This window comes from Phocoena phocoena, chromosome 1 (assembly GCF_963924675.1).
Source record: "Phocoena phocoena chromosome 1, mPhoPho1.1, whole genome shotgun sequence".
Taxonomy (NCBI): domain Eukaryota; kingdom Metazoa; phylum Chordata; class Mammalia; order Artiodactyla; family Phocoenidae; genus Phocoena; species Phocoena phocoena.
In genome coordinates, this window is record NC_089219.1 from 151,593,492 (window position 1) to 151,618,351 (window position 24,860).

At 53.3% G+C, this 24,860-nt stretch overlaps 1 protein-coding gene across 1 annotated transcript; it reads left to right on the forward strand.

Annotated features, from left to right (window-relative positions):
- Positions 1-5,334: 5,334 nt before the first annotated feature.
- On the forward strand, positions 5,335-24,111 carry SLC26A9 (solute carrier family 26 member 9). The gene is made up of 20 exons (XM_065882172.1): positions 5,335-5,459; positions 8,155-8,294; positions 8,401-8,511; positions 9,166-9,341; positions 10,845-11,009; positions 11,511-11,663; positions 11,997-12,079; positions 12,835-12,982; positions 13,261-13,374; positions 13,571-13,648; positions 14,209-14,304; positions 16,186-16,292; positions 17,369-17,438; positions 17,559-17,651; positions 17,790-17,903; positions 18,546-18,815; positions 19,909-19,963; positions 21,158-21,303; positions 22,733-22,804; positions 24,064-24,111. The coding sequence occupies exons 1-20, from the start codon at positions 5,335-5,337 to the stop codon at positions 24,109-24,111; spliced, it is 2,364 nt and encodes a 787-aa protein (XP_065738244.1).
- Positions 24,112-24,860: the final 749 nt, after the last annotated feature.

A 24,860-nucleotide genomic window follows, 5' to 3' on the forward strand; every position in this document is an offset into this window, starting at 1 on the left:
GAGTAGTGATAAAATGCCTTGGAAACTCACAGGCCTCTATACCCTCACTCCTTCCTGCCAGGGATGTGGTCACCAGCTGAGACCCCAGCTCTCCTCTTCTATCTGCAGCTCTCATCCCACCCACGCTGTCACTCAGAGGCGGCCCTTTCCCTCTGGTTCCCACCCTGGATGAGGCGGGGAGGAACCAGCAGCTAGAGCAAAGGGGAAACCTGAAAGTGACCTTTCCTCTGCCCAGAACACAGCGATCGCCCAGGTAGGGACCCATGATAAGAAGCCTGAGCTGCATTGGCCGAGCTGGGGTTGCTCCCGTGCCTGGCACATGTGCACATCAAAGAACACCCCCCATCACACACACACACATACACACACACACACACACTCACCCGGCAAGGCTGAGGAGGAAGCCAACCTGGGCCACAATGACAGGATGACCTCCAGACCTACTGAAACCCCACAGACGGGTTCCTCGTCTCCCTGCTCCCCAGATGTCCTGCCTCTTCTACAAAGATTTTTTTTCCCAGTCCTGGGAAATTTTGAAGGAACAAGGGCATGGGGAAGGCAGGGTGGGCGGCATGTAGAAGCAGATGGGAAAAGAAAGGCCAAGAAAGTCAGAGTGACTTGCCTGAGGTTGCAGAGGAACAAGGAAGAGACCCCTCCAGAATAATTGGAGTAATAATAACAGTCTGAATTTGTTGCTCACGTACTGTGGCCAGGCACCATTCCAAGACTTTCTATGCATTAACTTGGGCACTGTGCCCAAGCCCATCTCTGCCCACTGTATTCTCATGGGCAATGTGACAGACCTAGTCAGAAATATGACTTGGAGGAGATTCCAGTGGGCTTTCTATTGAATGAGTTCACTGTGTGGGAATTAAGATTTTGATGAAGCCCAAGAGGGGGGTCTGCTCTGGTCTGTGCCCTCCCCACAGAGTCCATTTCCCCTTTGTTCCCACCCCCAGCTCCTTAGCTCTGCAAGACTTCCAGATCCCCCTTGCCCCAGATGTGACCCCATTCCCCTGCCAAGCCTGGGGAATTGTCCATACACCCACCTCTCCTCTTCCCTTCTCACCTTCTACTTCCCCTAAGCGTCACAGGCCCCCCTCTAGGTCTCTCCAGCCACTCAGGACCCGCCCTCCACAGTGGGGGAGGGGCAGGGGCACCCTTTTGTTCCTCAATATCGTCACATGGCACCTGCTATTTATCCCTGATCCGGTGGGGGATGGGAAGCAGTAGAGGGGCTGACACCGTTTGATGGGAGGCCAGACCCGGTAATACACACCTATGGCAATAGAGCCCTCGACTTTTTTCAGCCATGCTGACATCATTTGGCAAGGCTGTGTGTTTGTTTAACTAGGGATCAAGTCTTCACGTTCCCTATACCTCTCTCCCTTTATTGCCCCCTCTCTCACCTTCCCACCCCTAACCTAGCATTGTACGAGCCCTCTCTGGGGGTCCCTGGGAGCCCCTGAACTCTCTGAGAACGCGGGGAGCATCTGGGAGAGGCGGTGCCCCCACCTCATTGCCAGCTCACCCTTTTCCGCCTCTCCCTCCCATCCCCCTCTCCTCCTAGACCTGAAGGACTGGCTGGGGATGAAGTAACCTCCCCGCCTAAGCCCCACCCTGCCTCAACCCCTATTCTTGGAATTAGTAAGTATGATGAGGGCACCTCCTCACCAGGAGCTGGGGCAGCTTGCGTGGTTGCAGATTTGCCACTCTGTCTGTCCCTATCCTGGGAAAGCCAAGGCCAGGAGAGGAGTCAGAACCCCCAGCAGGGCCCTCACGAAGGTCCTGTATCACTGGCTGGAATGGAAGGTCACCAGGGTTGTCTGATGCCACTCAGGGATGCCAGAGGGCAGGATCAGGGTTGTCTCTGGAAGGTCTGGGCCCCTTCCAACAGGAGCACTTGAGTTGGAGTCAAAGGCCTGGTTCAGTTCCCATCCCACCTCTGAGACTCAGTTTCCTCATCTGCAAAATGAGAGAGCTGGACTTGCCTAGACCTCAGGTTCCCTCTGGGCCAAGCTTTCTGAGGCTGACGGGCTGCTGGGCTCTCATTTTTGTACATAGTGCACATTCAGGATTAGGAAAGCTCCCAGAGCCTTCTCCCTTTCAACACCCTATTTCTGGAATAAGATGAGGAGCGTATGGGAAAAGGGGCAGATTTTGCACTCCAGTAAAGCAAGGGATCTTCTCTCCTGTGTCAGCCTGTGTAAGAGGGAACTCCCGTCGCATCTCACCCCATTTGTATAAAGCCTACCCACAGGGGCAGAAACAGTTCTGCGTCATCCAAATTCATCTGTGCTCTCAGAAGAATTTCCAACACCGTCACCCCCTTTCCTGCCTCCCTCCCCTGGAAGCCAACGGTGATGCACAGGATGGACAGGTCCCAATAAAGGAGATTCAAGGAGAAAGAGATCCCAGGCCAGGGTGGTCAGGAAAGTCTTCATAGAAGAGGAACAGGTAGGCAGGGAGAAGGAAGAGAGGGAGGAGAGGGGAGGAGGAGGAACCTAGCAGGTCTTAAGGAGAGGCAGGGCTAAAAAGGCAGAATGAGTCAGGGCATCTCAGGTAAGGAGGAAAAAGTGGACAGAGCCCCTGAGGGGAAACCGAGGAAGCTTGCTCAGGGGATGCTGAGTGGACAGCTTGGATGGAGTGGGCAGACCCAACCTACAAATCTACTGAGCCCACCAAAACAAGGCCAGGTGCTGTAAGGACGAACATGTCAAAATAAGGAGTCTGGGCTTGATCCTCCTGGAAATGAGGAAGCTGAGGTTTTCTGAGCAGGGGGTGTGGGCTGGGGAATCGGTCAGAAGGCTAATGCAGTAGTCCAGGTGTGAGATAAGACCTGAGAGAGACACCGGAAGGAAATAGCAATGGGATTTGATGAACTACTCAATGTGGAGGCTGGCGGGACGGAAAAGGCAGGGAGAAGTGTGCGGGGTGGGGAGAGGTGCCACTGAGGAAATGGGGGAATGCGGGGGGGGGAGCCGGGTTAGGAGGTTTAGTACAATCAGACACTGCCAACCCCTCTGCCCACAAACGCACCACTAGAACTGGGAGCCTTTGAAAGTAGCCTGGGAAGGGGCTTCGGGTATCACCACCTGTTGCTTAGCAAGGAAACAAGATCTCCCATCGCCTCCTCTTCCCTCTCCTGCTTCAGCCCCCTTGACAATTCTGGCTATTGCTTTACAAGTGGTCTGTTCGGTGGCCAGGCATTGACTCCCCAAACGATGAGTCTTCCTCTGGAGCCGGGCTGGAGCTCTGGATTCCTCCAGAGGGTCACGATCCCCACTCATTGCTCCCAAAGGGCCCGCCAGGCAAAACACCTAGAAAGTCGGACCCTTCCTGATCCGATGAGAGGGTGGGGAGGGGAAGGAGGTGCGAGGCCATTCTGCTTTACCGGGGGCAAGGGGCTGGAAGCCTCTGAATAGTCTCTCCCAAGAGGAAGGAAGCGCTCTCCTATCTTAATCATAGTAATCATCGCCGTTCCGATTTACTGGGTGCCCTTAGGAGACCAGCCACTTCACAGACATGATCTCATTGAATCCTCATGGCAAACACCTGGGACTGTTATTAACCCCGTTTACAGATGAAGAAACTGAATCTTTGAACCCAGGTCACTCTGGCTCCAAAGCTTGTGCTGTTTACCTTATGCCACTCAGTCTCTCACTTCTCCCATTGAAGCGTCTCACGTGCCATTGCTCTTATTCTTTTCTGCCCGTGTCTTCTCTGAAACAGCATTTCTTGATTCACTCAGCAAGCATTTGTTGGGTGCATATTAAGTGCCCAGGCAAGGGCCTGGGCACAGACACTGTGGGCAGCCTCATTCCCCCACTTCCCTGCCCGTTGGGTAGCATCCGTGGGGTTTTGCCAGACACCCAGCCCAAGCTTACAGGTCCTGGTGGGCCTCAGGGTCCTGCGACCCCCCGAGTGGAATGCACCAGCCTGACCTTCATCCACCTGGGCACAGTCTCATCCACAACAGCTCACGTTTGCATCACTCTTTACATTTTACACAAGGCTTTCTTGTCCATTTATTCATTTGATCCTCAAAAAACCTTGTGAGGAGGACATGGTACCCCAGTTTTACTGATGAGGAATCTGAGGTTCAGAAAGGCAATGCTGCCCCTTCCACCTCACCAGTAAAGCCAGCACTAGAACCCAGATTTCTGGGCCCTTAGTTAATGCATTTTCCACCTCTTCCCCGGTATTCTCTTCTACAAAAGGCATCAACCAGCCTGCTCCCCTCTGATAACCTCTCATTCACCCAGGTTCTCCCCTAGGAAGCCAGTGGGGGAGCCTCCTGAGACCCCCGTGTGGTTTCTCACTCTTAACTCCATCTTGAATCTTTTGCCAAACTGGCCACGGCCATCCCACACTCTCCACCTCGCAGACGTAATCTCCCTCTAAGCCTGTCCCTTCTCTTTCCTCACCCTCCTTCTTCCTCTGAGGTCCTCCAGGTGGGCTTCTCCCAGCTCTGGGGGGCAGGGGAGAGGAGAGCGGACCAGCAGTTTGAGGATGGAGGAGGGAAAGATCCCTGCAGGGAGCTCCTCTGGGCCTCAGGGGCCCTGGCACTTAGTCCTGCCCTGCTCAGCTCCTGGAACGTCAGCAAGGTTGCGCAAAAAGCTAGGAGGAGAGGCACCAGTACACAAGGGTGGAGGAAAGGTTAGACACAGGAAGCCGTGGGAGAGCCAGCCGCCGCAGACCATCTTGATTTCCCCAAACACACCACTGTCCCCCTGGGGAAATCTGTTGGTGAAGTCCTAGGCGGTTCCTTTAAGAAGGGTCCTCTTGAGGTCACCTCAGCCATCCCCCGCCCCCAGGCAGGCTGTTTTCTCTCTTTCTTCCAGGCTGACCGGCTGAATGGTATGAGACATTCTGCCAGGGAAACTGAGGTCCAGGGAGGCAGAGGGGCTTGTGGGGACACCAGGGGACGATGTGGGGAGGGTGGTAAGCGGGAGGGGGCAGAGGATCAACCTGCTGAATCCCAGCTGTGACTCCTGCCCTTGCACTCCCACCTCCTTTTTGCCTGGTGTTCAGCGGGGGTGACGGTGATATAACAGGTGTGGAGTGCCAGCCACGTGCTGGGCGCCAAGCAAAACAGCCAGGGTGAGCGTATGCATCATCCGTGCCTGGGAGGCAAGGCCACCAAAAGAAGTGAGTCTGGTGGAAAGACTTGAAAGAGGGAAGGGAGGCACCTTGCTGGCTTGGGGGCGGGGAAGACAGAATAAAAGTCTGCTGAGCTAGGATTAGAGAGAGAAGGTCCAGGCCGGTGCTGGGAAGGGATGCCCCTCGTTCTTCCCTACTCTGCTTCTCCCAAAGCTTGTAAATGCCCCAGACATGAGCCAGCCCAGGCCCCGCTACGTGGTAGACAGAGCTACCTACTCCCTCACCCTCTTCGATGATGAGTTTGAGAAGAAGGATCGGACGTACCCACTGGGAGAAAAACTTCGCAATGCCTTCAGGTAATGTGGCCCAGAGCCCAGACTCCTCTCTCTTCTACTCCCCACCAAAATCTTCCCGTACCAGGCCATGACTCCGGTACCAGTGTCCCTAAGACAGGACGTGGGGAAGCCTCGGGGAGGTGAGATTCTGAACCCTGAATTTGAGATCCTATGCCTCAGCTCTACTGAGACCCCCAAGGAGGATGGGGAGTGGAAGCAAGGACCATCCACAGGCTCAGAAGGGTTGTATACCATCCCCAACCCCCTGCATGAGGTCTCGCCATATTCTCAGTCCACTCAAGTCTCTCCTGGGATCTTAAGGGAGCTGGAGAAGGGCATGCTACCATATGCGGGTGGGGAGCTGCAGAGCCTTTGCTGCTCCTGTCCCTTCTCCTGTCCTTTCCTTATCAAGGAAAATCTGAAGCCTCCCCCACCCCCGTGTGCACTTTGTCCTCTTTCCCTCCTGGGTGCTCCTTCCTTCTCCTGGTCCAGACAATGCCCAAAGACAGCCCCTAAATTCCTGGGCTCTGCTAAAGGGTACCTACCAGGATGTGATCTCACCAGCCCCTGGGCTCTTTCCTCTCTCAGATCCCTGGAACTGTGCTGGCGGGTAGTGAGACTATGCCTATGAGAAGGGGGCTCCACGAGGGGATCTATACCCACACTCCAGGAGCCTGAGGCTACGAGCTTTATCTTCCCCCGTCCCAGACGTCTGGCAGACCTCCCTCAGGCTTCACCGGGGTCTGGTTTGCTCTTCCTCACCTCCCTGGGGAAACAGCTGATTCAGTTACCTGAATTGAGGTCACTGGCAATGGCTGAAGTAGAGATGCAGGTGGAACTGGTTCAGACTGGGGGAATCACCCAGCTGAGTCTTCACTAAAAGCCCCAGCCCAACCCTACCTCTCCTGGGAGGCTCCATCTCTGCCCGGTTACAGTCAAGACCTTGGGTGCCACAGCTGTGTCCTTCAGGCAGGCGGGCTCTGCAAGTCTTTGTGCCCAAAGTTTAAGTTTGGGTTGTTACTGTACTGGAGGGAAGAGGGTACCTGCTGTTGTCCTAAAAGATTAGGATGATGGATAACATAAGGCGATGCAGGGAGCTAACAATTCCCATGTGGCTGGCAAGGGAGCCTTGAACAGTGCCTGGCACACAGAAGGTGCTCCAGTAAATATTTGTTTAATGAATGAATGAATGAATGTCTAGAAAACTAATCTCTCTCCGTCCACTTCCCGCCTGGCTTCTGGAACCTCTGTATGGGTGTCTGGCATCTGTTCCCAGTTCTTCTCTCAGGCTTCAGATTGCTTTGCTCAATATATGGCAGGCTTGCAAGTAAGGCTGGGCATGTACAAGCCCTCGAGTGGGTTGTTTTTCTTCCCCAGCCAGCTCTCCGTTCACGAGTCCAGTTTTCCCTGCCACAAACAAACATGAGAGAGTTCCTGCAGGCCTGATTCTCTCTTAGGACAAGCCTTTAGAGATACTTTAAGCTATCTACTACCAGTCCAACTCCCCATCCAGCATCCCAGGGATGGGAGAGGCACTACCCACCACAGAGGAGACCGGGGAATCAGATGGTGATGGTGATGCGGTTCCATGAAGCGCTGGTTGGGACAGAAAATCTACCCAGACTTTACAGGGTACAAAGCATTGCCTGTGTTAATTTCAGTTTTGGGTGATATCTAGGGGACCCAGTGTCAGGGAAGCTATTGTTGAGCAACAGCAAAGAGCAGGAATTGGTGCTGGGCAGGAAAGGAGGGCCTAATCAGAGAAGGCCAGTGAGTCACCAGATGGTCCCTGAGTATTTGAGTTCCCTCAGCTGGGAGAAGAAAAGCAAATGCCTGCCCGCCCCCTTCTAGTCATCAATCCACCAGCTGTCACCCTTGAGATTGAAGGCCCTTGTTTTTACCACTCCTGAGTTTCTAATGAAAGGACCTCAAGGTGTTCAGCAAACAGGGGAGGGATCAACTCTCCCCACCCTGCGTTAACCAACAGTTTCCCCATTCTTCCCTCTCCTGATGAATTAACAGGGGAAAGAACTCCAGCGCTCGAGTCATCACACACGAAGGATAGTAGGTCAGCAGAGGTGCACCTTGCAGGGACAGTGGAGCCTTCCTTTGGGGGGAAGTTCTAAGAGATACGGCAGCAGCCCCCACTCAGACTGAGTTTCAATTCAGGCCCATTCTTTCACTTATTCATTCATTCATTTCTTCAACAGATATTCACTAAGCACCCCAGTGTAATGCACGAAGTATACAAAGCTGAACAAGAGAGCCAGACTTCTCTCCATGTTGGGTTTACTGTGTAGTGGGAGAGATAGATGAAAAGCAAGAAATCACAACACAAGGTACACACAATGCTGCAGGAGCCCAGAAGAGGGTGCCCGGGCCTGTGTTCAGTCAGACCAGAGAAAGGCCATCTGAGGTGGAGGCTGGACTTGACACCTCGGCAGGCTCAGCCACCGCAAAATCCATGCCTTTAAGCCAAGTCTTATAGACTTCCCAGGTGAGCAGTCAGCAATCAGAAGACCTCCAGCTAGTGCCCAGGGCATGGTGATGGCTCTCAAGAGAAAGTCCTGCCACACCGTGTGGGTGCTCACTGAATTTTGCGTGAACGAGTGAACGAATGGATGAATGACCAAGAACAGGATATTATAATCTATTCCCGACTCAGAGCATCCAAGCTGTGCAGTGCTGACCAGAAACCTGCCCTCTGCCCCTCCAGATGTTCCTCGGCCAAGATCAAAACCGCAGTGTTCGGGCTGTTCCCTGTGCTCTCTTGGCTCCCCAAGTACAAGATCAAAGATTACATCATCCCTGACCTTCTTGGCGGCATCAGCGGTGGATCCATCCAGGTCCCACAAGGTGAGGGGATCCCCTCAGCCAAGCCTACTTCTCTCCCCACCCCACTCTCTGTGACCTCCATAACCCAACCATGCCCCTGGATGTTCACTGTCTCGGTCTTCTGCAGGCATGGCATTTGCTCTGCTGGCCAACCTTCCTGCTGTCAACGGCCTCTACTCCTCCTTCTTCCCCCTCCTGACCTACTTCTTCCTGGGAGGTATCCACCAGATGGTGCCAGGTAAGGCCTCTCCCCTCTCAGCAGGGAGCTGACCTGGACCACAAGGATGGGTGGTGGGTGGCGAAGGGGGTTGGGGTGATTTCCCATCTGCATTCTCCTCTAGCTGGTGCTGCTTGGTCCTGGAGGGACCATCACTGTGCGTGTCAGTCCCAGGTCTTCTGTGACCTTGGAGAAGGCACTTAGCTTCCGTGAGCTCAGTTAGCATGACCTGTTTGGTCTCCCTCCCTGGAATGTGGGGAAGACTTTGTGGAACAAGATATGCCGTAACGTGCTGAACAGGTGTGGGAAATTACCATCTAACTCCCAGACTGGTCCCAGCAGACCACTTCAGGGACATACGGAGTTCTCCGGTGCTAAGTGAGATGGAGAAAAAGGGCCTGACCACAAGGCCTGTTTCTGGCGCAGGCTCTGCTCATATTTCCAAGCCCATTTCCTCATGTGTCCAATAAAATAACATTAACAGTTGGGGTGAAAGCACATTGAAGAGTTGTAGATCATGGTTAGATGTGAACGGTTACTGTTATGCTGGAAAGGGGCCTTGGAGGCATAGGGCTCCATCCCCATGGGGGTCGGGAAGTGTTCCTGGGCCCCTTTCTGGTTTCCACGGGTGTGGTCCAAACCTCTGACTTTTGCTGGCTGGGTGGGGCACCACAGGTACATTTGCCGTTATCAGCATCCTGGTGGGTAACATCTGTCTGCAGCTGGCCCCAGAGTCGAAATTCCGGGTCTTCAACAATGCCACCAACGAGAGCCATGTGGACACAGTGGCCATGGAGGCCGAGAGGCTGCACGTGTCGGCAACGCTAGCCTGCCTGACTGCCGTCATCCAGGTGAGGGGGGCGGCCTCCATCTCTGCTGGGGCCCCACCTCAGGAAGGCACCAGCCCACCCTGCCCCTGCCTCAGAGTCCCAGTTTTGACATTAAAGCTAACTTAGGGCTCTACGTCCTCCCTCTTCCCCACTTCGAGGCTACAAAGGACCTTGAAAATTCAGAGCATCTCTCCTTCTCTGTCTCCAGCAGGTGCATAAGACCAGCATCTACACCTAATAAAACTGTCCTGAGCTAATGACTGTCTAAAGGACTTCTGGCCTCTCTCCATTACCCTTTCCAGTGCCCAGCTCTCAGCCAGCACAGTCTTCCAGTTTCTCTAACATCACTTATCCCCCTCCTTGGAGCTTCTTCTGCTCCAAGCCACAGCATCACCTGCATGACATAAATTGCATTTCCACCACATGCAAAGGACTCTGCTAGGTTTTATGAAGGCAAACGCAGCAGCACAGAATGTAAGAGCAGGAAGCAACCTTGGAGGTTTCATTCATTGATTCATCCAGTTAATGTTTTTTCGTTGTTTCACCGTGCCAGGGACTGGGCTAGGCTCTGGGGGTCAAAGATAAGTAAGAAAGAGGCCCAGTTCTCAAGGAGCTCACAGCCCAGCTGAGGAAGTAGCCATATCAACAGATAGATGTATAGGCAGTGAGGTCAGCAACATAGAGAAAGTCAGGGAAGGCCTCTCCTCAAAGAGAGGAGGTGACATCTGAGCTCAGTCTAAAAGGGTGAGTAGAAGTTGACCAGTAACCAGATGAACAAGGCATGGAAGGGACAGTCCAGGCAGGGGGAATAGCACCCCCAAGGCACTGAGGCCTAAGAGAGTGTGAACTGACCAGGGAATGGCAAGACAAGGAGTTTGGTATGGCCAGAGGGAGGGGGCCTTTGGGGAATAGACCAGAGAAGAGGCTAGAAAGGTAGGCAGGGGCCAGACAATGAAGTCTGAAGTCCGTCCCCTAAGCAGTGGCTTTGGGTCTGATTGGCAGTCGGTTTGGACCACTCAGACTATGGAGAAGATGACGGACGGGAGCTAGATGAGAGTCAAGGCAGGGGACCTGTTGGGAGATTATGCAGAGGTCCAGGCAAGAGTGACAAGGGCCTAGACCAGGGTGGCAGCCAAGGAGATGAGGGGGTAGACTTGAGGAACATTTTGCCAGGAACAAAATGAACAGGGCTTGGTGATAGATTGGAGATGGGGGGTGAGGGATGATGGCTCCCAAGTTTTTGGTTGGCCAGCTGGGTGGGCAGGGGTGTCAATTACTGAGAGAGGAAACACTGGTGAGTACCAGGTTCATTTTACAGACGAGGAAACTGGAGCCAACGAGGTGAAGTGTCAGAGACTAAAGGTCTGCTGGCAGGAGAGGGCGAGACAAGGTCATGATGGACTCATTTCCCTAGAGCTGCTGCTATCCCAGGGCTGCACGGAACTCCAGCCCTGGGTTTGAGCCAGGCAGGTATGGGAGCTGCTGACCCATCTTGGTCTCTCCCCACCACCCCTCTCCTCTCAGATGGGCCTGGGCTTCGTACAGTTCGGTTTTGTGGCCATCTACCTCTCTGAGTCCTTCATCCGGGGCTTCATGACAGCCGCTGGCCTGCAGATCCTGATCTCCGTGCTCAAGTACATCTTCGGACTGACCATCCCCTCCTACACAGGCCCAGGGTCCATCGTCTTTGTGAGTCTAGGAACGCACCCCTGTGAATAGAGAGGGGCTTGAGCAGACACATGAGCCGAGTTCACTGTCTTAAGAAGTTCAGAGAGGATTCCAAGAAGTTCCCGCTTTGGGAGGGAGTGTCTAACACGTGACCTTGAGGGCTTGCTGAGGTTCTCTGTGGTTAAACCCTGCAGAAAAGCAGAGGTACACTCTCCATCAGCTCCCCGTTCCAGTGCCTCAACCCCTCCCTGCCTGGGAAGTCCTTCCTTATGTCTAATCTCCATCCCTCCTCCTTTAGCTTGAACTCTTTCTAGAGAAAGAGGAAGGGAATCTGCATTCCCATCCCCGTATGAGCTCCAGACATGCCCTTTGGGAGAGGGTGGTGGAAAGTGGAATCCTGAGAAGGATCTGGATTCTGCTTTGGTGAGAGCTGATGACGTCCCTTCATTGGCTCAGATGCTGGGTGGGAGCGGCGTGGGAGGAAGGGGTGGGAACACATGAATATGATGCTGTCTCCCACAGACCTTCATTGACATTTGCAAAAACCTCCCCCACACCAACATCGCCTCGCTCGTCTTCGCCCTCATCAGCAGCGTGTTCCTGGTGCTGGTGAAGGAGCTCAACACCCGCTTCATGCACAAGATCCGCTTCCCCATCCCTACAGAAATGATCGTGGTAAGGACCTTGCCCAGGGGTGGAGGGCTGGGGCCCAGGCAAGAGAGGCTGTGAAAAAAGGAATCCGGCTCCAGTCAGAGCCAGGGGAGCCCCTCTACCCACCCGGCCCCCGGCCCACTCACCCACTGTGAGCCAGTAGGACGGAAGTCGGGGGTGAATCTACTCCTTCCCCCTGTGTATGGCTCCCACTCTCCCTGATCCTCAGGTTGCCCCTCCTCGAGGAGGCAGGGGAGTGGGATCTGGGGTCCGCAAAGTAAAGGGAAGGCTTGAGAGGGACCCCTGCCCTGGCCCCAACTTAGAGCCAATCCCGATTCTCCACTTTGGGGTTTGCAGGTAGTGGTGGCAACAGCTATCTCTGGGGGCTGCAAGATGCCCAAAAAGTATCACATGCAGATCGTGGGAGAGATCCAACGAGGGTGAGTCCAGGTGGCTGGGAAGCCTGACCCCACCCCCACTGCACCGCCCCCAGGTTCAGAGTCAGAGATGAAATGAACTCTATGAAAGTACATTATAAACTCTGTGACACTGACCAGCTATGAATTATTACTATTACTTACTATGGAGAAGAGCCACACAATGGTGGCTGTTTCCTGAAGGTGAGTCATGAAACACCCCCGCGAAAGTCTCCGTTGATGGGTGCTGTTAAAGCAAAGCCGCTCCGATCAGCCCTTCTCCGGTTCTTCGCCTTGCTCTGATACATTGGCTCTTTTACCCACGTGGAAAGGAAGCTGTTAGGACTAACAAGATTCACTGAGCGTCTACTCTGTGCCAGGCACCGCACTGGGCCCTGGGAGGGGAGGGGAGGTGCTTATGCTGCAGAGTTGGAGCAGGCCACGGAGAAAAGGCCCACAGCACTGGGGGCTGCGGATATGCGGACGAGTGCGCGTAAGGAGTCCAGAACCTGGATGTGAACAAGTAAGGCCCTACCGCTTACCAGCTCTGTGACCTCAGGCAAGTTATGTTCTCTAAGCCTCGGATTTTTGCTTTGTCAAGGGGAGTGACGGTAGCGGCCCTGCGGCGTGGCACTGAGGATTCAGACTGGAAGGGATAATTCATGTAAAGGCCCTGGCACAGAGTGGGGCCCAGCCGGTCCCTGTGGGTTGATGAAGGCCGCGGTGCCCTCCCTCTCCTCACACCCCTGGGCCCTGCCTCCTTTCTGGCTCCTTGGCAGGTTCCCCACTCCCGTGTTGCCTGTGGTCTCACAGTGGAAGGACATGATTGGCACAGCCTTCTCCCTGGCCATCGTGGGCTATGTCATCAACTTGGCTGTGGGCCGGACCCTGGCCAGCAAGCACGGCTATGACGTGGATTCTAACCAGGTAGGTCCGGCCACCCGCCAGCAGGGCTGAGCAGGCCGGGCCAGGGCCCACAGAGGCCTGGCAAGAGATGTTTTGGGGCTCTGGGCTTAGGTAAGGAAGGCTGCCTGCTAGTGGGGAGGGGGGGACTCTAACACCAAGAGGCTGACTTCCACTTGATTGGGGGTATGTGGCTTTAAAGCAGTAGGGTCACTCTCAAGTTCAAGATCCAGCTTGCAAGGGCAACCGTGTTTGGTCTGTACCCTGCACCCCAGCCCCAGCTTCCAATCCTGTGCCCACAGGAGATGATCGCCCTGGGCTGCAGCAACTTCTTCGGCTCCTTCTTTAAAATCCATGTCATTTGCTGTGCTCTCTCTGTCACTCTGGCTGTGGATGGAGCTGGAGGAAAATCCCAGGTGAGCGCTGGACCAGGAGAGTGTGGGAGGGATGGGGGAGTAGCAGAACAGTTGCCCCGGAGAAGCCAGGCCACCTGCTTCTCCAACCTTCCTCTCCCCTCCTTAGCCTCCAGTCCACCAAAGGCATCTATTGGAAACAAAACGAGGGCGAGAATTTCACACCTATGCCCTGTTTCCAAACTCTTTCTCTGAATAGATGTCAAGCCTGTGCGTCTCCCTGGTGGTGATGATCACAATGCTGGTCCTGGGGTCCTACCTCTACCCTCTCCCCAAGGTAAGAGCACAGCACGAGAGCAGGGGCAGCGAGAGACTCCAGTAAGAGCAGGCCCTGAGGGCTGTGAGGCACTTTACAGATTACCAAGTGCCATCATTGTCACACGTTGTCCTAGTCAACCTGTGAAGTAGTAACGCAGGTTTTACTCTCCCCATTGTACAGGTGAGGGAAACTGAGGCTGAGAGGGTCTAGGTGATCTTCTTGTGGTGACAAGGCTCACAAGTGCAGGGCTGGTCACAAACTCCAGACTTCTGACCTCAGAGTCCACACCCAAGTCAGTGTTTTACAAGTCAGTGTGGGCGCCTGGCTAGGAGGGCTCTAGGCACGGGCCGTGTGGGGATGAGGGAAAAGAGGACGGGCAAAGATGGGGCCAGGGGCCCTATGACTCTAGCACCTGCGCTCCAGCCCTAAGATTGAATGCAGAGATTTGGGGTCCCTGCCAGCAGAGATGTTCTAGAACTGCAACTCTGTCCTGCCAGGTTTCAGGGTCAGGTGTTTGCAGGAAGGGCAGGAAAACGGGGACACCCCAGGTGACAAGTAACAATGCTCTGCTTCCCCAGGCTGTGCTAGGAGCCCTGATTGCTGTCAACCTCAAGAACTCCCTCAAGCAACTCGCCGACCCCTACTACCTGTGGAGGAAGAGCAAGCTGGACTGTGTAGGTATTGGGCGGCCTCTGGGTACCCGTTGTGCCCTTGCCGCCTCCTCCAACCCCACAGCCCTGTCATCTCTCCTGTCAGTGATCCCTCTGGTCGGCTGCTTGATTAGCATAACCGAGTGCTGACAGCTCAGGTTTTGGAGTGAGACATCTTATATTCAAATCCTAACTCAGCTGTTCACTGGCTTTATGACCAATGGCGAGTCCCTTAACCTCTCCGAGTCCTGGCTTTCTCATCTGTGAAATGGGTATCTTATACTCTCTACCCCCCACCTCAGGACACTTATGAAATGAGATAATACAAGTAAGGAGCACATTGTCGAATTGTATCTTGTGTTCAATAAAATTTAGCTAAGAAAGCTAAATGAAATCATTTTAAAAAACAAAAAAACCTAGAACATAAAGCCAGCAGACCAGGATCTTAAGCAGGTTACCAGACTTCTCTGGAGTTCTGTTTCCCCATCTGTAACGCGGGTGATGGTCACACACTGGCTCTGAGGATTAAATGAGATCATAATGGGAAAGCACCATGTAACCGTAAAACAATCAGCAAACATGAACCATTGTTTTGATTAGTCACATTCCTAATGCATCTTCCGCTGGGCAGTTGAAATGAGGCTACCGTAGACCGACGACACTGCCTCATCCCCACTCGAGCCCCACCATAAGCTGTGAGAAAGGATTTACTAACCTCCTTTCAAGATGATGAAACCAAGCCTCAGAGAGGTTTAGTCACGCATCAAAGGCCACAGAAGTAGTAAGTGCTAGAGTCAGGACTGGAACCCCAAATCTTAGACTCCAAACCTCTGGACTGGACTGTCTCCTAGAGGAGAAGGTACACTTGCACAGTATGAGAAGGAAATCCTTAAAGCCAGAGAAGTGAGTGGTCCATCTGGGGTCCCCCAGGGAGTGAGGGATGAGGATAGGGAGAAAAACGACGTCCCAGTTCCCACCCCGAGAGATCTGCTTTTATCACATCCCAACAATCCCCCCCACTATGACAATAGTTCCTGATATTTACATAGTGCTTTGGGTTCCCATCTGATCTTCACAATTCTGTACAAGAGTGTGGGCAGATTTATTTCCTTCAGAGGAACATGGGGGACTCTAAAACACCACAGGAGGCAACTGTCAAAACTGCATCCAGGGCTTCCCTGGTGGCGCAGTGGTTGAGAGTCCGCCTGCCGATGCAGGGGACGTGGGTTCGTGCCCCGGTCCGGGAAGATCCCACATGCCGCGGAGCGGCCGGAGCCTGTGCTCCACAACGGGAGAGGCCGCAACAGTGAGAGGCCCGCGTACTGCAAAAAATAAAACTGCATCCAATCCTGTCCCCAAACGCACACAACCAGGCCCCAGGCTATCAGATCAGGAAATGTAGCTGAGCACGTGTCCGGCACACAGCTTACTATCAGATGGAGGAATGGAACTCAGGTTTACGGAGCGCTCACTGGGCGCCCATCACTAAGGCTAGGACCTTATCTTCCTTAACTCTTTAATCCTTTCATGAAGCTGGTATTATTATTCCCCCTTTGTGAATTAGGCAACTAAGGATCACACAGCTAGTAAGTAGGAGAATGAAATTTGGAACCCAGGCATATCTGACCCAAGACTCATACTCTTCTCACTGAGCCATCCTGACTCCCTGTGTATGCTGGGGTTGTCTATTAACAACCAGACAAGATCAGGGAGCCACACTCAATCTAAGGGAAATGGGCAAGTGTAACCGAAGCTCAGTTACATAAAACAGTGCAAAAATGACATGAAAAGGGAAGGGTGGGTCTGAAGTTGTGCTAGCAGAGAATGACCTAGGCTGGTCCAGGAAGACTTCCCCAAAGGGACAGTTTTCTCCCCAGGCCTGCTTTGACGTCTCTCTCTTCACAGTGCATCTGGGTGGTGAGCTTCCTCTCTGCCTTCTTCCTGAGCCTGCCATATGGTGTGGCAGTGGGTGTCGCCTTCTCCACCCTGGTTGTGATCTTCCAGACCCAATTGTAAGTAACAGCCCCTCCCCCCAAGGCACAGCAGTGGGGCCCCTGGGCCAGTCTGCCAAGGGCTCCCACGTGAGGCCTGGCCCAGCCCACTGCATACTGTCACCTTCTGGGCCTGGCACTGGAGGGGCTGCCAGGCCCAAGGAGAGCCTGGCCCAGCCAGGACTTTCGGCACAGGCTGGGCTACCTGACTTCCCACATCCTGAAAACCCAGGGGAAGCCATCACAGTCTTGGAGGGCTGGAGCACCAGAGAAAGTGGGAGTCAAGCAAGTGGGTGAGACTCAGTGTCCTTTCAAGGGTGCTACTAGACCCCAGACCAAATGGAACCCCACCCCAAGGGAACAGCAAGTCAGAGGACAGCTACATCCTTGCTATAAAAACATTAAGTGGGCTTCTCTGGTGGCGCAGTAGTTAAGAATCCGCCTGCCAATGCAGGGGACACGGGTTCGAGCCCTGGTCCAGGAAGATCCCACAGCTGCGCTCTAGAGCTCTTGAGCTGCAACTACTGAAGCCCGCGCACCTAGAGCCCATGCTCCGCAACAAGAGAAGCCACCTTAATGAGAGGCCTGCGCACCGCAACGAAGAATAGCCCCCGCTGGCCGCAAATAAAAAGAAAGCCTGCCCGCAGCAACAAAGACCCCATGCAGCCATAAATTTATTTATTTTTTATTTTATTTTTTTAAAAAAATTAAGTGAAACAGACCAGGGGGTCCAGGTCAGGGCAGGAAGGATGCTGAATATCTGGGAAACCCTGTCTTCTCTTCCTGAGAACTCAGAACCAGGAAGTGGTGACTTTAGGGCCCCGTAAGCATGTCACCTTGTTTACTCCCCACCCTTTCTCCCCCCTGAGCCCCAGCCTGGGAGCTACGTCAAGGAGCTACCTGTCAACCCTCTAATTATAGCCCAGACACAGGCCATCAGGCATATGTCTCCAGTGCAGAAAGACAAACACAAAAACCCCAGGGTGAGGAAGGGACCCTCTCCTGGCCTGCCTCTGCCCAGCCCCCAGCCCCAGTGTCCCTCCAGGCCCATCCGCTAATAGCATTCTCTTATGTTTTTCTTTTCCTTCTTCATCCAGTCGAAATGGCTATACTTTGGCCCAAGTCATGGACACTGACATTTATGTGAATCCCAAGACCTATAATAGGGTGGGTAATCCAAGATTGTGACCTCCCTCTTTTGCCCTACCCCCACCCCAAATAAAAGGGTTTAAAAAAAAAAGCCAATAAAGATATTGCTGCTAACTGAGCCGAGTCTTCCTGTCACAGGCCCAGGAAATCCAAGGGATAAAGATCATCACTTACTGCTCCCCTCTCTACTTTGCCAACTCGGAAATCTTCAGGCAAAAGGTCACTGCCAAGGTAAGGCTCAGTCCTCTGGTGACCAGAGGGGCTGGACAGAGCGTGCCTGGAAGATGCAAGAAAAGGAGCTGGGAGCTGAGAGCAGGCCACTTCCAAAGAGGGTGGAGGTTAAGACTGCTCTCTGTTCTCTCCCTACAGACAGGTGTGGACCCCCAGAAAGTATTGCTGGCCAAGCAAAAATACCTCAAGAGGCAGGAGAAGGGGAGAACGGTGCCCATACAACAGAGGAAGTCCCTATTTATGAAAAACAAGGTGAACTGAGGCTAGAAACAGCCCATGCCCTCTCCCCTGCTGTCTCTGATCCTGTTACCTGGTACCCCACCTCCCAGTATCTTTGAAGTCAAAGACATCAAGTCTCTGTGGCCACTGCCTGGTGGGTATTGCCTGGTGTATATCTTCTCCTTCGATGAGGAGCTGTCAGCTCTTAGGGTAACCACTGAACTCCCACAGCCCGTCCTCATTTTCTGGCTAAGATAGGATATGCCCGTGGACTTATGAGCAACCCCATATGGGGAGCAGCAGTGAATTTCCTGGGGTACCCAGCCAACCTAGATCCAGCAAGGTGGATGTAGGTGTGGGAGTTCTGCGGAGAAGGCAGACGTGGATAAATGCGAAAAAGGAGCTCAATTGTTTCCAAAGGGCCTTTCTCTCAGAGCAGAGTGGGCTGAGGCTTCGGTGCCACTCTTGGAGGGGTTGTGGGAGACCAAACGTGCAGGCCCCACCTAAGGAAAGGGCTATGGGAGATGCCGGTCCTATGGGTTTTGGGGGGCTTGTATTCACCACCACCAGGTTCAGTTACCTCCACCTGCACACCCCTTGCCCCAGCTTCAGCCACAGCAAAGTCTGACTGAGTGTGATGACCCCTGACTCTGCCCTCCTACTCCCGCCCTCCAGACTGTCTCCCTGCAGGAGCTTCAGCAGGACTTTGAGAATGGCTCCCCAACTGACCCCAACAACAACCAGACGCCTGCTAATGGCGCCAGCGTGTCCTACATCACCTTCAGCCCTGACAGCTCCACAGCTGCCAGTTGTGAGCCCCCGGCCTCTGCTGAGCCCAGTGATATCCTGGCCAGCGTCCCACCCTTTGTCACCTTCCACACCCTCATCTTTGACATGAGTGGGGTCAGCTTTGTGGATTTGATGGGCATCAAAGCCCTGGCCAAGGTGAGGCCCTCGGGTGGAGGGAGTGCCAGCCCACCCCCCAACCCTAACCGTCACCCCTGCCCTCCTACACTCCCTTTCCTTGGAGCCCTCATTTGAACCAACTGAGCGAGACAGCTCACCAAGGAACCTAACAGCTCCTAAGATCCCTTTTCCCCAGATGCTACCAGGACAGAATGCTCTCTGCAGAGCAGGCCCAGACAGCACGAGGCAGTGCCTGCCTGGGGAGGGATACCAAAGCCAGGCCCCGCTGGTCCACCCTGTCCTAGCACCCCTGTGTAACAGAGTCCACCCCAAGTTCCCTCTCAGGCTGCCAGGAACCCACCCCAGGGTCCTCTGAGTAGAGTTCAGCTTGGCCCTGGTTCGTGGTCTGCCCTTCCTTCCCACACTCACCCAGACACTCTAGTGTCAGCCGGTTCTGGCCAACAGAGGAAAGAAGACATTAGATCAGTGCCCCACATCCTTAGACCAAACACACAGCTCACAGGATACCTTGAATAAATGTATCCACCTGATAACTTTTCAGCGGCCACTTCCGATGACAAGGAGTCAGTAAACCTCAGAGGCTGGCCCAGAGAGAAGCAGCCCAGAGAAAGCGAGGGGTACAGAGAGCACATAGGCTGATGGCATCACCAGCCAGGTGCACAGAAGGCTCCATCCCCAGTCCTGGGTTCAACCTTCTTCCCTAGCCGGGACCTGGCATGAAGCCGGGCAAAGCAGTAGCCTCTCTGGGCCTCGGTCCTCCCCTGCAGTTTCTGCCTGAAGCCACGACGTCAGGAAAGAGGTGGAGTCCAGGACTCTAAGCTACTGAAAGAAAAGATCTGGCCCCATAAGAAGGGGTCATGGGGACTTTAAGTGGTGGCCTCATTGGCAAAGCCCCACGTCCACCCCGCTTTCCAGAGGAGCAGTCAGCCAGCACTCCAGGGAGAAGTGCTGTGCTTTGCCGCTATTTTTATCTTTGGCTGCCAGGGCTCTCTGGGCTACTTATTTGTTTGGCTCCCCCTCTGATGTGCGTTTTGTGAATCGGTTTTCAGGCCCACTCAGAACATTCCTTTCCTTTTGTCTCCCTACCCCAACACCCTCCCGACTCCTCTAGCTGAGCTCCACCTACGGGAGGATCGGTGTGAAGGTCTTCTTGGTGAACATTCATGGTAAGAGAAGGAGGACGTGTAGGCGACTGGAAGGCTGGCAAGGGGCTGAGATGGGAATAGGTGGGTGGGATGCTGAATAGTGAGTGGGGTAGAAATGAGAACAGCCAAATGTTCCCCTAAACTACTGGCTGCTCATAAGCGTTTCGGGCACAAGTTAGAAGAGACTACAGCCGGGTTAGAGAACATCCTAGCGGTCTCAATTAGAGAGTGGGGGGATCATGGAGTTAAGAAATGACAAGTAGGGTTCTAATTTGCCCACCACTAATTTGCCACATATCTTTGGCCAAGTCACTTCATCTGTCTAGGGATCGATTGCCACCCACATAAAATGAGCCCGACTAGATAAATTTGGGAATCTTCTCCAAATCCAAAAGTCTATGAATAAGCACAAAGCATAGATATACCATAACTATCCAGGGAAGACACAGATAACACAGTTTTATACGCACACAGTCTCCAGGGCCCACATACACAGCCCCAAACCATGTCCACATCGCAGTGGACTTTCACCTCATCAGCATGTGTGCAGAGTGCAGGCACACGGACACACAGCAAGAGCGCACAGACACACAGGAGAAAGGGAAGGGGCACATACTTGCACACCCCGTTTCCCGCGGAGGGTCAGCAACTTCCAGCAGGCCTAGCCAGCTTCGGCGCTGGCCTGAGCACAGCTCAGGCTCTGTGCAGGCTCCGTTCAGGAAGAGAGTCTGCACTGGCAAGTGACCTGCTCTGTGTGTGCTCCAGAGTTAGAATCAGAAGCTCCCGCCGACCCTCACTAGACACTCCTCAGGAAATCATGTCCAGGATTGAGCAGGAATAAGGACTCTTCCACACACACTGGACATTGTAGGAAAGGTCTGGGTAAACAATAGGAAGGACGAACCCTCAAGGGACAGAATGGGCAAACGTTTTAGCCTTTCCCACTCGAATCACCACGAAGTACCAACTCCCTGAATCAAACTGCTTCCTTCTGCCCTGGGGTGAAGGTTCAGCATCCTCAAGCTCATGTTGCCCTCTGCTGTCCAGAAATGGTACTGCAAAGCCAATGAGAAGGCTCTATCTAGGATATAGCAAGAGCACAACCCTCAGGCCTCTCTCTCCATCTCCCTCAGGCCCTCTCACCATTTTCCCCCAACCCCAGGTCCTGTCCACGGTGGTGTTAACCTTTTGAAGGTGATCTTTCCCTCCTTCCAGCCCAGGTGTACAATGACATTAACCATGGGGGCATCTTCGAAGATGGGTGTCTAGAGCGTAACCACGTCTTTCCCAGCATACACGACGCAGTCCTGTTTGCCCAGGCAAAGGCCAGGGAAGTGGCCCCAGCACGCAACTTCCAAGGGGTAAGGTCCCTGCACCTGAGGAATCCTAGGCCCTGGGTCACTGAAGTAGCGGGACGGTTTGGGTTCCAACACCAATTCTGTCAATTAACTTTTCTGAATCTCAGTTTTCTTATCTGTGGAATGGGTACTCTAAGGTAGCATTATCTACCACGGGATTTTTTCTTTTGTTTTGGTTTTAAGATTAACTGATACTTGTATCTTTTACGTCACTTGAACGAGCTTTGTATATTACAACATCCTTATTAATATCAATTTCCAGATCACACAAACACCCAAAGCACAGCGGGTTATGCCTGGCATTCTGGCATTGCTCACCCCTGCTATTCCTTCGCTCTTTCTACAGGAGGCTTTGGGAAAGGGAGGGGAGTAAGCCTGCCTGTTTTAATTTAGCAGAGCTTGGAGATTTCAGGCTGGTGATGGATGAAGAGTGCGGATCAGAGTTTTGTCTCAGCTTCTTGACATTTAATTTACTAGCTCAGTAAGTGGTATGCAAATGAGCTACAAATAACACTGTCTACAAATAACACTCCAGAAAGCTGGGAGGCAGAAAAAGCCCATCCCATTGGGGTCCCTGCCCAGGCATCCCCAGCCAACGCCACCTCCCAGGCTCCCCTGCCAGCTCCGCTTCTACCCTTGGCCTCCCAAGACTCTGTGCCCCAGTCCATGAAACAAACCTCGTCTGCCCTCTGTGGGTCATAAGAAAGGCTCTTCTGGCCCTAGAGCAACCATTTGCTGTTTGCTTTAAGAGACTGATGAAGGTGAAGCCATCTGTTCTAAGCGCTGAAAGCCTGCCCAGGGAAACACTGGGGCCTGGCGCCTGCCTACCACACAGAGGGAAACTGTGAGAGCAGCGGCCTTTCTAGCCTTATGCACCCTGTCACCGGAGCAAAGAGAGGGAGATTCCAGAAGAATCCTCATCATCCGTTATTGCACAATGTCCACTATTTACAGTTTATATATTCTTAAAAATGTATATTATATGTATTGTATATTTAACTATTACAGAACATATTCATATCTATAAATGATACACACACACACCCTTTTCAACAGCATGGTGAGGTAGAGAGCCAGCAAAGTGAGTCTGATTATCCTACTTTTACAGATGAGGAAACAGATTCCCAGAGAAGGGAAATGGATTCGCAGGTCAGGCAGCTAGCCGGTGATCCTTGTAAGCTAGGTAAACCTTCCCTGCCTCTGAAATGCCCACCAAGGAAGCCCACCCTGATGTACACCTGTCTGCTGTGAGGAGGAAAACCACAGCTGTGCTGTATTTTGAGAGGCAAATGAGGGAGGTGAGGGAAAAGTCAAGAGGGCAAGTTATACATCAGAGCACATGGTGCCCCCCCACCTACCCCGGAGCCTGCCATTTGTGCCAGACCGTCATCCAGTTACTGCAGCTCATTTTGCACTTGTTTCCCCCATCCAGGCTCCAGTGGACCCCGAGCTCTCTTTGTATGATTCGGAGGAGGACAGTCCCAGCTGCTGGGACTTAGAGCAGGTAAGCTGAAGGCCGGGGGTCAGGAGGAAAAGGAAGGAGACCTTATCAAACCCAAAGTGCTGCCTGGGCTCTCCCATCTCCAAGCCAGAGCAGTCACCTTGAAGGCAACAATGTTTCTTTCTCATCTTTCTTTTAATAGCAGATCTTAATTCTTCTCACTCTCTGAAATGCATCATGGGGGAAGGGAGAGTCACTGGACCAAGTCCTGGATAACTAATATCTATTCTTAACTGTCCAACACACCTGCTACTTGATCTTTGGCAAGCCACGTAACACCACCAGGCCCCAGTGTTTATCGTTGTAAAATAAGGGGAATATGGGCAATACCTTGTCCCATCTACCTAACAAGATTAGTGGGGGTTGCTTTTGTTCTCTGTTAATTCAACTGGTATTTATGGAGTGCCTACTACTTGCCTGACACTATCCCAGGGTGGGCACACAGCAGTGAACAAAACAAAGACCCCTGCCCTTGGAAAACTTACATTCTGGTAGGATCATATGAATTCTAGGGATACATGAGGGATACAAATATTACTGCACGTGGATGGGCTTTAAGAGCTGAGAGCTATGCAGGTGTGAAGTCTTACTTCACATAGAGCCCTATGGTCCTGACATGAAAAGTAGCCCCGCCCCCCCCCAATGCCCTGAATTAAAAGAAACCAGATCACTAGGTTTAGAGGAATTTGGCTCTGGGTCTATTAGAAGTAACATCTCACTTTGTGCCTCTTCCCATTCTTTTGGGGTATGACTTCCATGGTCCTCTAAACATGTCTCTGGGGGTGCTGAGGGCATGCAGGAGGCATTAGGAAAGAGAGCCGGGGCCACAAAGATTTGGCGGATGGATTTCTGGGTCCCTGTGGAATCTCCAGCACATTCCAAAAGCCTGGGTAGGACCAAAATAGCTTATCAGAGCAAGAAAGGACTTCAGAGCTTGTCTGATCTCAACCCTCATTTTACCTAATAAAGAAAGTGGAACGAAAAAGGAGGGCAGGACCTGTGAAAGTCACACAGCACACCAGAGGTGATTCAGAGTTAGATTTCAAGCATCTTCTCTTGTCACCTCTGTACCAGTTGACCTCTTAGGCTGACCCAGCCTCTCCCCGGTTCACATACACACGTGCACACACTCACACACACTTCCTCAAAATGCCTCTTTCTGGCCGGGGGTTCATAGGGTCACCTGGCGATTGCCACCACTCTGAACCCAACAGGTCTGATGCTGTCTCTCCCCCTCCCACTTCCTCCCTGTGGCCCTGCAGGAGATGTTCGGCAGCATGTTTCACGCAGAGACCCTGACCGCCCTGTGAGGGCCCAGCCGGTTCCCGTGCTGCCTGCAGAGCACCTGGTACCTGGGACTCCCATGAAGGATGAGCCTGGGATCATGGAGAGTGGCGGGTAGAGGAGAACACCTCCACCAGGACTCCAGTACCTCTCCACCCTCCTCCTCCTCTCTCATTCCCCTCCCGGCATCTCTAGAGCGAGTCAATCTCAACGGCAGGGAGAGACACCTCTTCATCCTTCCGCTGACCCTCAGGGCCCCAGCCAGCAACAAGCAAGCCTCCTTCTCACTCCACCGCTCCCACCCACACCCTGCCTGTGGCAGCTGACAGGACCCCCGACTGCTGGACTTTAAGACTGAGCCAGGAATAAGAGGAAGCCGTGTGCTGACGTAGAGTGCAAGCTTCGAAAGTGTCCTGGCGCCAGCATGACTTGGTGTCAGATGGTGTCAAGCTGTCACAGGACACAGAGATGAACTTGCTTAGGACTCTGTGGTTGCCCTTTCCAGCTGCCCAGTCTGTCTCTGGCAGCTCTGTACCCCTGGGACCATGTGCTCCCACAACCCAGGTATCTCTGTCTTGGTGACTACGTCCCCTTCTTCCTCATCTCAAAGCTGCTGAGACCTCCACTACTATTTAGCACGTCAGACTGTAGCCTGGGGAGTGGCTACCAGAGCTACCTCCCCAGGGGCAGCCCACCAAGGTAGCCACACCAGCCTCCTGAAACATTATCACTCCCCCTGCCCTCAAGGGCTGCTTCCTTCTACTTGAGACCAGGT

Bases quoted from the DNA above. Each gene is read 5' to 3' on its own strand.
- SLC26A9 (XM_065882172.1), top strand. From the start codon at position 5,335: ATGAGCCAGCCCAGGCCCCGCTACGTGGTAGACAGAGCTACCTACTCC. The intron at 11,664-11,996 runs GTAAGGACCTTG...TGGGGTTTGCAG, and splicing joins TCCCTACAGAAATGATCGTG to GTAGTGGTGGCAACAGCTAT. The intron at 13,649-14,208 runs GTAAGAGCACAG...CTGCTTCCCCAG, and splicing joins ACCTCTACCCTCTCCCCAAG to GCTGTGCTAGGAGCCCTGAT.